The 14,390-nt window shown below is 33.0% G+C and overlaps 1 protein-coding gene across 2 annotated transcripts; it reads right to left on the reverse strand.

Moving 5' to 3' along the window:
• Nucleotides 1-506: 506 nt before the first annotated feature.
• LOC100779982 (protein SMG7) lies at nucleotides 507-7,304 on the reverse strand. 2 transcript variants are annotated; one of them, XM_003529435.5, is made up of 8 exons: nucleotides 6,974-7,304; nucleotides 5,866-5,981; nucleotides 4,568-5,170; nucleotides 4,338-4,460; nucleotides 3,557-3,786; nucleotides 1,548-3,466; nucleotides 1,319-1,442; nucleotides 507-1,086 (listed from the first exon to the last, which is right to left on the reverse strand). In XM_003529435.5, exons 2-6 carry the CDS (start codon nucleotides 5,935-5,937, stop codon nucleotides 1,570-1,572), a joined length of 2,925 nt encoding a protein of 974 aa, XP_003529483.1. In that variant the 5' UTR covers nucleotides 5,938-5,981; nucleotides 6,974-7,304; the 3' UTR covers nucleotides 507-1,086; nucleotides 1,319-1,442; nucleotides 1,548-1,569. The 2 variants fall into 2 exon arrangements, with proteins under 2 accessions (XP_003529483.1, XP_040873344.1); XM_041017410.1 differs by having other exon boundaries at nucleotides 1,319-3,466; nucleotides 6,974-7,287.
• Nucleotides 7,305-14,390: the final 7,086 nt, after the last annotated feature.

The raw sequence follows: 14,390 nt of genomic DNA on the forward strand, positions 1-14,390 counted from the left end.
AAAATAAAAAAAGACTTAAAAAAACAATCAATACAAAAAAAAAAGAACAAGTTTAATTAAAATAATAAAAAAAAGACTAACTGAAGCTTTAGAGGACACAAATTTTCCTATATAAAACAATTAGTATAGAATAAAGGATAAACAAAATCTTGTAATAGTCAAAATCATAATAATAAAAGACTGCTTAATAAATAATAAATTTATGAAAAAATAAATAAATAAATAAAGAATTCACCCAAAACAACCTGCGAATCAAACCAACAGAAAAAGAAACATTTTCTCTTTCTTTCCTTTCCTCTTCTCCCTTCACATTCTTTGAAGGGAACTTTGCGTGAAAATTTATATATAATCAGCAATTACTTCATTTTGACAAACTAGCAAACACGGGCAACGCTTGCTTAAAGTAGAATCCGCATCCCCAAAAGAATATGAAAATCATTCACAATTGACTATCCTCTAAACACGACTTAACAACATTAAGACTCTTAGCATGACAACCAAAAAAATATGCTAAATCCGACTATGGGTAGATAAATCATTGTACTCATACAGACCAAGATGGATATGCATTCAACAATCCACCAAAATTTATTTTGAAGTTCGAGTCAACCCCTCGTCTTAGGGAAAAGAGAAATGAACCACATATACCACTCGTCATACACAACACATAATAAGAACCTTAACAAAACACGTGCTCAACAAGTGAGCCCCATAATGTCAATAATATATCATACCCCATTATCCAACTTTGACATCCACTTCTTATCTACCAACCTTCCCAACTATATATAAGTCTGAAGCATTGCGGTAGAAAAAAGGGCTAGCACTACGTATCACTTGCAACCAAATGATAGTAACAACGATTTTTACAGGTGCATCATTATGACATTTCCACTAGAGAAGCGAACAAACCATTGCGACGCCACCAATCCCAGAAGATATAAGCTCCAAGACAACTGAATAGTCTTTTATTTATCACCACCTATCCACCCCAACCAACCAGACAAGGCCATTTACTTCATACGAATTTTGAACGGTAAAGATGCATGTTTATCTTCCTTCGTCTGGGCTAGAGCTCATCATAATCTGTAATGATTTGTCAAAAAAAAAAAAATTAAGACAACTCGGAAATAAGTGGAAGCAACCATAGTTCCTCAACAGTTTACAACATTTTTTGAAAGCTAGTAGTCCAGACCAAAACAGCAATATTAAGAAATATACACAAAGACCTTTAGTGAAAGTATAGGTGCGACTTACATCCTTGTTTTGAGTTGTATAAAGTTGTAAATATCAACAAATTGAAGAATATGGTACTCACCTTTTGTAGTAGCAAGTGCCTGCAACAAGCCAAGGCCAAAGAAACTCCAACAACATTCAATGACGAGACAGCAATGTTGGAGTTTGTTTGAGTAGCAAAAGGATGCAGCACATTCGCAATATGCCTACAAGGACCTCAAATACATAATTATATTAGCAATCTGAAAAATGAACATAAAAAACAAACAATAAACAAGCAGCAATAAATAAAATCTGTCCCAGAAGCATACCATCTATACTCTCATACTGACATCACACAAAGTAACGACCTGTCCACATTGACTGTCCTTGAAATTGCTCGGGCAGAGGAGAAAACTGCTGATTTCCAGTTGTGAGCTGTTGTGGCTGAAGCTGCTGATCATGATGTGATTTTAAAAGATCATAAGTTTGATAGTCTTGCCAACCATTCTGTTTCTCCACTTGAAGAGGCACAGAAGGAACTTGTTTTCCAGGAAAGGGAAAACTAACAGTAGGATTCAAGCCATTGTTACTGACTTGCTGAGCATTTGACTGAGAGTAGTTAAGAGGGCCATTGGAGCCTAATCCTTTTGTTGATGCATGCAAATGATATCCATCCAACCAACTGTAATCATCCATAATTGGATTCCCACTAATAGCATCTGAAACAGTGGATTCAATACCTTGTTTGGGAGGAACATGACTGAAACCAGGCGGAGGTCCAAGGTGCCTAGTAGGTCGACTGACTGGGGCTTTTCTTGAACCAACTGGCAAAGTTGGTGTGTTTACAGCTAAATTATCAGTAACTACTCCAGAAGATGCAATAACATCAACTTTGGACGGTACTACAGACTCCAAAGCTTTCGAGAAACCATAAAACATGGCATTAGTATCAGCACCTATAGATTGTTGGATAGGAAAAGGAAGTGAAACATGGTTGGAGAAGCCAGCAGCTTCTTGTAGACCAGGTTTCATCACATGTCCATTCTCAAATAACCCAAGACCTTTTAAATTGTAAGCAAGAGAAATTTCCTCCTCTAACCAACTTGATGTATGCGGCTGAACGGGTTGCAGGTGTTGAGGCACCATACCACTACCAGAAACAGATGAAGTTTGATGACTTAGGTTACTTAGAGGATTAGAAGTAGAATTAACATGAAATTTTAAATCCCCTCCAGATGCTTTCGAAACAGGTTCCAAACCCACATGGGGTGCCCATGATGAGGCAATCACATCACCTCGTGTCTCAGGCACTATAGGCTTGAAAACAATAACCTCGTCGTCGTCATCTCCTTCCATATGCTGGTGTTGGTTTGACTGAATAATTTCCATCTTTGATTGGTCTGCAGGATTTTCTTGCCCTAACTGTTTTGCATTAGGCATGCCTGAATCAGTGGTTAGACCAAAATCATCTGTGGTTTGAGGCTCAATACCAATTACAAATTTCTTCGCCTTTGAATCAAAATATATCATTTGTTTATCAACCTTAACCACATTTACTAAAGCCTTCCCAGCAGCTAAAATCCTTTTGACCCGAGCTTTTCTTTCCTTATCACCATCACTTCCAATGGAATGCTTCCTTGAAAAATCCAAGATGGTTTGTGCAGGAAGAAGTGGAATAAATCCCCTTAACTCAGAGTCCTCCCACAAAGCATGTCGGTTTTCAGTTTCCCCTTCCTCGTACCTGCTCATGTTATTAAAGCAAGTCTCCTCTTCATCATCATCAATAGACATAGGCCCAACTGAAAGCAGCTTATTCAAGAAGGATACACAACGATTCCAAAATTCTGATCTCAAATTTGCCTGATTTTCATCCACATCGTTGCCTGCAGCATGATCTGGATAAAAAGCCAACCACTCAACAAAAACCAAAATGCCTGGTAAAAGATAACTAGAAGAAGGATCACACAGCTGTGCACATCTCTCTATTATGTAGCCCATCAATTCAAAAGCTGCTGTAAATGCATTCTGAAGCAGAACAGCACGCTGTACAATTTCTGCATAAGTTTGACCTTCAGATTCCTTGTTCACATTGTAAACTGTGAATACTAGAATGCAGACAATTCTGACAATGACAAGTGCATTCTCAGGAGTATCTGTACCAAAATTCAGCTCTTCATCTTGACCGGAAGACAGAAGCTCACGCAGCCCAGAGCTTACAACAGCAAGAACTTCAGCAAAAGTCTCAAGGCTATCAAGTTATTTGAGAAACAAAGGGGAAAAGGGTCAGAAAAACACATGAATCATCAGCGCAAGTACAAAGAAATGTTAAGAAATACACCTTGTGCGTGTAAACAAGATTCCATTTAGACGGACAAAGCGGGTGCAGAAGTATTTATATGTTTCCTGTATACTGGATGCTCCTGTTCTAGGACTGGCATCAACGCCAATACCCCTTGTTGCAAGTTTTGCTTCCCCTTTTCCTCTTCCTTTGCCAGTTGATCGCCCAGAAGATTCCTTGACTGCAAGAGTTTTAGCATCACCAGAAAGCTGAGAGAAACTTTGACGATTCTATCATGGATTAAAACAATAGCTAGTTAGAATAATTATAATGTAAAGCCTCAAAAGGATCACAGACAATAAATAACAGAAGGGTGAAAACAGGCGGAAAAATTTAACACACCACAGACCACAATATGAAAATAATCATAGAATTGAGTTCAATGACATATTCTTTAAGCCCAAAGTGGTCCAAGGTCAAATAGACAGACTAGCTTTCACAGCATGTTTCTTTAAAGCTTTTTAACCCACCAAATTAATATTATTAAGTACTCAAAATACGTGCATGAACTCCACCTAAGATGTGTACAGATAACATGGCTTTACTAACTTGCAACTGATCTTAAATTTATAACCTCTCATTTTTTTAATGCACTTAATTTTAAGCATCAAACACTAAGAGTAAGAATGACTGAATCTCATCCTCATAATAATACTTTAAGTATGCAAAGCATCAATCAAGATATAAAGATAAGGGCTGGATAACAAGTCAAAACAAAGAATAAAACACAAATTACTTAAACAATAACAAGAGCAAACCCATGGGGACATGGTCACATTACCTTCTCAAATGCAACTATCAAGTTTTCTCTTGCAGTTGTAAATGGACTATCTACAGCCAGACTACGAAAATATCGATAGATAGCCACCAGCTCATCCCCAGAATATGAAGCCAACAAAGCAAGCTGAAAAAACAGACTCATTAAAATGAAATATAAAAACTATGAAACATAAGTAAAAAAAATATAAATCAACCATAAAAAATAAAAATGGATGCAGGACTGCCAAAAACCTGATGATGGGGGTTCCCACTAGAAGGCCAAAGAGATGCAGCTTGCAAGTAATAACTAGAAGCTGCAGTGAACTCCCGGTTTATTGAGTCACCTTCACCATACATTCCTTTATAACGAGCAAGATCACCCAAGTATATAAGACAACGATGACAAGCTACTAAGCCTTTCTTCATCGCAGCAGATTTCTTTCCATCTTTCTCCATCACAATCCGGTTCTCTGAATCGTCAAAGTAACCAAGAGGAAGACCATACTTAGCTCTGATTTTCGTAATAAGATCATGGTAAAATCCAGTTGCTTCTGAAAGGAAAGTCTTAAATTGTAGCCTTATTTTACTTATGCGATCAGGTCGCGCAGGGCCTTTCACTCCCTGAGATGAGTTTGCATTTGTAGAAGAAAGAGCAGCACTGAAGTATGCCCTAAACTCCTCAATCTGCTTATAATGCAACTGCCAAAGAGCATATTCAATATTGTGCTGCTCAGAGAAAGCTTGATCCTCAAGAATTATTGCTTCATAATTCTCACGCATCTGTTGCCAAGCATTAGGATCTGATGGGACACGCACCTGAGCCGACCTCCGACGCTTACTCTCCAACTCCAGGTTCTAAGTAACAAACAATTTTAATGTTACCAAACAGACCTCTAGTATTCATATCACCAAAAAGACCTCATGCAAATCAATATTAAAATTTAAAAACAAGAAAACCATGGAAAACAACAGCAAATTAAAAGTTCTGCTAAATTTTTCATTTGAACGTATAGTCATTCTTTTTTGTGTTTAGTAAGTGACAATCCAAGAACATTAAGAATTCTCAATAAATATATTTATTCGTTTGAGTTTAAAAATGAAGTACTTGAGCTTTGGAATAAAAAATCTCCAGTGTAGCAGTTCAATTCACTGATTGGTGCCAATGTATTGTCATTTTCTTACTTAGTGCCAATTTATTATGGTGTCTTTCACATGGTCATGGTCACTTTTATCTAGAGTAATTTTTGTGAAAAAGAGATTTACTGATTCAGTAAGTAACTTCAAAAAATCTACAAATTTAAAAATCATTAAAAAATATCAGAGAAAGAATAGCAGTCAACATTATAGGAAATAAAGGCTCGAATTGAAAATTTAGATAGACCACAATACCAACAGAGCATTTTAATCAACTAAAATTAACCAGATTCATGTTACATTTAGCTTGAAGGATTATATAAGAAATTACACCAAAAAAATGTTGCTTGTTCATCAATTTTTTAAGGTTTCCAGCACAGTGAATGGCCATAAAAGAGAGGCGGGAGGGGGGATACCTTTTCATAGAGGCGTTGTGCACGCTCCCTTGATGAAGGAGCAGACATTTTATCCATTTCTACTATCATCATCCATCAATTATTTCTTGAGTAACCAAACTCAAATCACATGAAACCTACAAAAATAAATTAAAAATTATAAGATTACTAATTGCTCACTTCAATGATTCATTAAATAGTTAGCAAGCAGACATTTTATCCATTTCTACTATCATCATGCATCAATTATTTCCTGACTAACCAAACTCAAATCGCATGAAACCTGCAAAAATAAATTATACGATTACAAATTGCTCACTTCAATGATATCATTATATCCATACCCCTTGAATGTAAAACTGAAAACTGAATTCCACCGAAACAGACGGGACCATTCAACTCTAAAAACGAAGATTGACTTGATCAAAACAAACAAAGCCATATTAAATAAGATACAGCACAAAACATAGATACAAACATGACCATAACAGAACCCTATGAAAGTCAAACTCAAACTCAAAACAAAATTCCAGTAAAACACACAGACTAATTCGACTTATTAACGAAGAAAACTGTCTCAGATGAAAAATCTAAGGCATCAAAAACTGAAGCCACACAAACAAACTGATACAGAGCACAAATCGTAAATATTCATATGAATCAGCACAATCCACGATCATAGAATGAAAAAAAGTAACAAAAAGATTATTAGAAAGAAAATAAACAAAACCAGAAACAATATCAACAACAATAACGATGATCGGAAACCCCTCAATAACATTCATACCCAAAGAAACAAATCATAGACCTAAATTTCATAAACTCTAATAGTTTCACAAACTCTAATAATAAGTTTTGTACAAATTCGAATGTCAAAACCTCCCACTCGCGGAGTAATTTAATAAAATAGAGAAACAAAAAAACGAAAAAAAAAATGCAAAAGAACGAAGGCAATACCAGATCTGCAAAATCCATCAATGATACAACATATTAGAACGAATCCGGTCAAAGATTTTATAGAAAAACAGAAAAAGAAGAACAGGAATTGAAGCTTCGCGAAGACAATTCTTTTATTAAATAGAATAAAAATAAGTCAAATAAAAATAAATAGAAAAATAATAAAACTCACCGATGCTGGAAGAGATCGGAGCATGGGATTGAAATCGGGGAGAGAATGAAGAAAAGAGGTCTTCGTTAGGGTTTCGTTAGAGATAGAAAGAAGAGAGAGAGACAGGGGGGTAGGATTGTGTTGTTGGGGTCGAAAAAGAGATGAGAATAGAAAATTCAATTCAAACGTGTTTGTTTATTTCTTTTCTTAGTTTCTTTCTCTATCTATCTCGTTGTTGCGGTGTGTTGTTTTTTCTCATTGCGGGCGGCGATGCCAACGACGGCGTTTAAAGGAAAGGAACCCCTTTCCTATTCTTCTACTGCACTACCTTCAATTGACCTTCCTTCTATTTTCCTTTTTTTTTTTCTTTCTTGTTTGTGTGTATTTAAAAAGTTTTCAATTCATGTACCAAAAAAAAATCCACTTTTCATTGTGTTTATAAGGATATGTTCTGAATGTATTAAATAAATTTTATTGATGCTTTAAAATGTTTAAATATAAATGTAAAAAAAGTATACTTTTAATTTGATGAAAATATTTTTTATTTTCTATAGAAAGGAATCCTTTCCTATTCTACTACTTCCAATCGATCACCTTTCTATAAAATAAAAGTGCAATAAATATGTCCTATCCTTACTTACGTTCGTTATCATTGATAAAATAGTCTACGTGACACAAAGAGACAAATTTGTCACCAAAATGATTGTCAATGTGGATTATTTTTTACTCTTCGTCTTCCCATCGCGTCGAGAAATACATTCCTAAAAGATAAAAATGCAAAATTTAGGGCTTGAAAATATAAAAAGTACGACAAATATATCTTAATTTTCGCTGTTAAAAAAATTTTATCTTATATCTTATAATTTTATCAATTTTTTACTAAATTTCTCACTTTTAATATTTAAAATTATTCCATATCACAATTCCAACTTAAGTGACCTCATATTTAGATTGAAAATAATATGTCGAGAGTTTTGAGTAGAAAAATACAATCGGCCGCTGGACTAAATTTATTTATTTATTTAAAAAAAAGAATTTAATCAACTATTTTTAAAAAAAAATCTCACAAAATTTAAACTAGATAAAGCTAAAGTGGAATTATAAGTTTTTTTCCTTAATTAATAATATATATATATATATATATATATATAGAGAGAGAGAGAGAGAGAGAGAGAGACCTTAAATATAAAAGAATCCTTTGGATAAATCTTATGTGCTTCCATTTGAGACAACACTTATTATACATAATATAAATGAAATGAAAACAGTTACTGACAAATAAAGAACCCAAATAAATTTAAATAAAAAATACAATAATGTTCAAACTAATACAGAGATTAACTTAAAAAAAATTAATACAGAGGTTTATTCTTTGTCTTTAGGACGTAGAGTTGTATCTCTCGCTGATTTAGGGGCTATAGTGACTCTGCATTCCATTTGACATATTGTGTTAGAGTACGTAATAAAGATTAATAATTAATTAAAAAACAAAAAAATCAAGAAATAAAATAATTTCATTTTTTTTAAATGGTAACTCGATTTTTTTATATCATAAAACTAAAGAATTTTATTTTATTTTGGAAAATAAGTAGTTATATTGATTAATTAAAAAACTAATTAACAATTTGATAGATGGATAAATAGATAGATAATCAAAATATAAGAGTTCAAATCTTAAACTGTATTTTATTATTTTTAATCTCCTTTTCCATAGCTTCTCTCCTATACAATTCACTATTAACATCCGGATATATTTGTCGCACTTCTTATACTTTCGGAGACTAAATTTTGCATTTTATCTTTCAGAGACGCATTTGTCAGCGGTAGGGGTGAAAGTAGGTTAGGCCAAGCTTTGAAAGGCCTGAGCTTAGCCTACAATGAATCTTTGAGGCCTGAGTCTAGCCTATAGCCTATCAAAGACTTTTATTTTGGCTCGGGCTGACCTATTTAAAAGTCTGGTCTGGCCTGATAGCCTTTTTAAAGGAAAAGGAAAGTCAATAAAAATAATGAGGAATATAAAAGGGCACATTACTCACACCTAAATTGTAATTAAAGTCTTACTTGATTATAGGAATAGAAGTTATGGAGCAGTAATGTGTAATCAAAGTGTGATAGTTTAAAAAAAACATTAATTGTATCCAAAAAATAATATTATATATTGGTACCCAAAAATAATATAAGTATATAAGTATATATATATATATATATATATATATATATATATATATATATATATATATATATTTAATAAGCCTAAGTCTGGTCTATTTAATTTAATAGGCTTTTAAAAAAGTCTGAGCCTAACTTTTTAATTAAATAGGTCAGTTCAGGTCAGGCTTTATGTAGGCCCCTGTAGGTCGGTCTGGCCTATTCCCACCCCTAGTCAGCGAAGTGGGAAGATGAAAAGTAAAAAAAAAAATATTATGACAAATATGTCTTTATGTTGACAATCCATGTTGGCAATCATTTCAGTAAAAAAATTGTCCCTCTGTCCCACATGTTATTTTATTAACGATGATGGATGAAAGTTAATGACAGGACATATTTATCGCACTTTTTACACTCTCAAGGACTAAATTTTGTATTTGTCTTTTAGGAACGCATTTTTCAGCGAATTACACATTGAGAGACAAAAGAGGTTATTTACCCTATTTTTTATTTTTTTTGTTTTTCATGTATTGAAAGAGTTTTCAATTCTTCTTTTTTTCACAGGAAAGAATTTTCAATTCTTATCGTGTGATTATATGGATAGGTTGTGTACATATTTAACAAGTAAGTAAATATCTTTCTCATGTAAAAAAATATATAAATAGCTTTAATATATGTTTTATTTTAATGCATTTTAAAGAGTTTTCAATTTACTAACAATGGTTAGAATAAGTATAAGTTTGTGTCTTTTAATCAAGTTGTTCATTATTCAAATCCTAACTTTAAATATGAAATCCATTATGTTAAATGTGAAATGCCCATCTTGTCTATGTTTAAATCCCAACAAACATTAGTCATTACATTCGATCCACAATAAGTACTTTATATTGATATGATGATAAGAAAATATGAGTTTTCAATTTTCATATTTATTTAATATGATACATGATATTAAATAAATTCTACTATTGTTTAAATAAAATGTAAAACAAAATTTGTGCTTTTAATGTAATAAATATTTTGTATAATTCTTTTTATTTTTATTACTAGGTGTGTATCAGTGTATAATTTACTTCTATATATTAAACTCACTTTCTCACATTTTCAATATCCTCAATCTTATCCTTTTAGTATTATGTATGTGTTTTATACATAACTATTAAATAAATGTTTTTATTATATATAACCAAAATTTATAATAAATAAATGTTTTTGATATTTAATTTTTATAATAAATAATTTTATTTCTGTTTTGGATTAGAGACTACGAATGTCTTCCAACCCATTCGGTTAAAGACTAATTTCGCTCATAATGCGTGACTACCATTGATATATTTAAACATATAAATTATATTTTAGTTTTTCAATAAAAAAAAAACTTATATTATGATGTAAGGTTACTTAAAATTATTGATCATTTATTTTAAGAAATATTGAATTTCAATTTAAAAATAAATATAAAAATAATAGATTCAAAGTGATAAGTGGTTAATCAAGTTTGCAAATAAAGATAAAAAAAATGTATCATTTTTTGTTTTTATATCTAAATTGAATATTAATATTTTTTAAAATAAAATTTTTACAGCTACAATAACCTTATATCTCAACATAAATTGTTTTGTGCAATTGTTTGGGGGTAAGGATAAAGGTTAAAGACGTTGGTGCTAGGGTTTTTAATGATGATGCAATCATGCAGGGGACCATAGTTCCAAAAAGTTGAAGTTCATATAAGGTCAATAATCTTTTGAGAATGAGATGGTGGTTGGGATGGAGTTGTTAGTAGTCCGTCATACAAAGATTCTTTACTTATACATTCGAGGAATACAACATTAGAATGGGAAACCAAACGAAAGTTTTTGGCAAGGAAGATTTACTTGAGAACAAGTGGTATAAGGAAATGTCAAAGCAAGGTGTTAATCAAGGGAATGATACGTCCTTGCCCAAAAATAAGTGTGTCAAATGAAGAGCTTGGCAACTAGAGTTCCTTGTGGAAGTATGCACTCATTGTGAACATTTTGTGAAAGAAAGTGTACTTCAAAACACTAGAAGCAAAGTTACATAAACATTGGGAGAATGATGATAAAATACACATTATTGATTTGCCTCATAATTTTTATATGGTGCAATTCACAAAGCCTAAAGACAACAAACATGCATTGTATGATGGATCATGGATGATTGTAGATCACTACCTTCTGGTTTTAGATGGTGTCGTTTTTTTTTTTTTTTTTGCAAATGTTATGAAGCGAATGAAAGATTGCCATTTAGGTTTGTATCCTTAGACTTCCACTAGAACTCTATAATGATACATTTTTGCAAAGAGTTGGGTATCGTACTAAAAAATGACATATTGACTTCAATCCATTCTAGAGGTCATAATGAGAGATTTTGTGTGGAGATGGATTTGACAAAAACGTTTATGCCATCTATTAAGGTTTGTGGGATTTCTATGCCTCTCAAATATGAAGGGCCATATCTTGTCTTCTATAGATGTTGTAAATATGACCATTGACAAGAAATGTATTATGAAAACATGCCATATTCACCTTTCGGCAATGCCAACATAGTGGCAGGAGACAAAGATAACAAGAGGCAGTTAGGGTAATGTAACATGTTGATTATTGACTTCTCAACGGTTCAACATATACACTTTGGCATTTTACATGGTAACACTTCAATCAACATCCTTGTTGGTCAGAACCCTCTATCGGTCAGAACCTTTAGTTGGTAACCCTTTTCGAGACCTCGACAATCAGTTTTGATTGCTTCCAAGATCAATGAATGACCCCACAAACCAACATGTTTCAACATGCTTTGTCCTTACTTGCACGATTTTTGGGAAAGTTTCCAAAAGGTTACTCATAATATAATTGCTCAAGCCAAACACGCTAACTATAGAATTCTTAAGTGATGAGCTACCAAAAAGTAGATGCATCTTGTTGGTATAGGTAATATCAATTAATTCCTTTAAGTCGTTCTTAATTATATAGTCTCATACTTGCATAGTCTCTAGATCCATCTTATTCCGGTGCGATTCGCACAGGGTGTTATATGCCCACCAGATTTCTTCTAGTTTGTCCTTGAACCATACCATACTGGGAGAGAGGTATGTTTTGATACCATTTATAACATCCCTAATTGTCGACTTCTCGGCAACTCATACACTACGATACTTCACACGTGACACTTCACTCAACATCCTTGTTGGTTAGAAACCTCCGTAGGTAGCTTTTTCTTAGACTTAACAATCAACTTTGACTGCTTCCAGGATGAATAATTGTTCCCACAAACCAACACAAAACTTTTCGATGTGATTTATCCTCACTCACATGCTTTCTAGGAAATTCCCAAAAGGTAACCCATTTCATAATTGCTCCAACCCAAAACACACTTAATTATGGAGTTCTTAAGTGATAAGTTGCCGAAAAGGATATGCATCTTATTGGTATAGGTAGTACAAGCTAATTCCTTTAATCTTCAATTGTATAGTCTCATCATACCTGTACAATCTCTGAATCCCTCTTATTCTGATATTATTCGCACAAGATTTTACATGTAGAGCCGCCCCATGAGGAGTCAATGAAGGAAAGGGTCCTAGTAACTAATTTGTGTTTATTGACTCAAGGAATAATAGGACAAAAAGTTGAGAAGAAAATTTGTAACATGTGTGAGATATAGGAGCCTTAGATGCTAGTTTTAAAAATTAAATTATAAGAAGAATCAAGTTGTTATTTTGAGAGCAAATAAAGTAATTAATGATAAGTATCATTTGAATATAGTTCCTATAAATAAGGAAAATATGGTATTGAGTTATTTTGCCTTGATTTATGGAGATCACGGGGAGGTTTTGGAAGGTGGAATCAATGTGGAGATTGTAATGGAAAATGATGATGGGAACAAAAAGAGTATGATATTAATGAGGAGTCAATGGGCCCCGAGGCAATTATTGTCAATTTGAGTAATGTGCATCAAGTTAAGGAGAAAGTGATGGCTATGCATGGCAAATCATTCAAACTACATGCAAATAATCATATTATTATGGCCACATCTTGTCTACTTTAGGTGTAGTAAATATTGCCATCGATGAGAAACATGTCTCAAAAATAGGTCACATTCACCTTCTAGGACAGTGAAAACATTATAGTACGAGACTAAGATAATAGTGATGCAATAAGGGTAAAGCCACCATATGAGAAGCCTAAGAAGGAAGGGGTCCCACTGGTCGAATCTATGTTTGTTGACTTAGGGAATAATAGGACAAAATATTAAGAAAAATATTGTAACATATGCAGGATATACGAGCCGTGGATGCTAATTCAAACCACATGCAAATAATCATGTTATTATGGGGAAATTAGCTATTAAAAATCTTAGTGAGGGCAAAGAAATAGGGACAAAGTCAAAACAAAGTTCCATTGTACCTAAAATAACAAAACAATTCATGGCAAATAATGATGAAAAGATGATGAAGCAAAAAAAAAAGCAAGATGATGAAATGCTCTGCATGATGTCGACTATGGGCAAGGAAAAAGGAGAGAAGATGTGGTATAAGGATTTTTCAAGCTCTATCATAAAGAAATATCAAGATGAGTGTGTAAGCACTCGAATAACCCACCTTAATGCAATATTGCGCATAGAGTAGGTTTATCGACAAGTAGTACACCAGATAGTGATATGGTTGATGCCTAAAGGGAAGCACACTATATTGAAGTTCATAATTGCTTTTCAAGGGCACCCAACTTCTCTTATTGTTTAGATGAATTTCATCAATTGGAATTTTCGTGAAATGGATGTTGAAGCATATTTCTTTCTGAACTAAACGTTTTAAGGATAACAAACTTTTAAGAAGCAAGTTTTATGTTATCTAGACTTATGATACTAACGATTTTCCTTGAAGTCCTTCCAAAGAAATAAGACTTATCAAAAAGCATCAAGAAAAGGTGTGAAACATTAGCCTATGACTTTGGTTCCCTAAAATTTGAAACTTGTCCAACTTTAGAAGTACAAAATCAGAGTAGAAGAATGTTGGTAATCAAATTTTGCAATTTTGGTAACCTATCTCATGTGCTAAGTGAAGATTGATCATTTGGTAGGCTTGGCTTTGATTCATGCTAAATTTTTCCATAATTAGCTAAAATCAACTTCCAATCAATAGAATTAGTGTCAATTAATGGGAAATTGACTGATTTTAATGTTAGTTGAATGAGGATAAAGCCAACCATGTTGGATGCGAGTCTGACTATTTTTCAATATTAGTTGAACAAGAAGGTTAACTGAGTAAGGATAAGGT

Source organism: Glycine max, chromosome 7 (genome assembly GCF_000004515.6).
Source record: "Glycine max cultivar Williams 82 chromosome 7, Glycine_max_v4.0, whole genome shotgun sequence".
Classification (NCBI taxonomy): domain Eukaryota; kingdom Viridiplantae; phylum Streptophyta; class Magnoliopsida; order Fabales; family Fabaceae; genus Glycine; species Glycine max.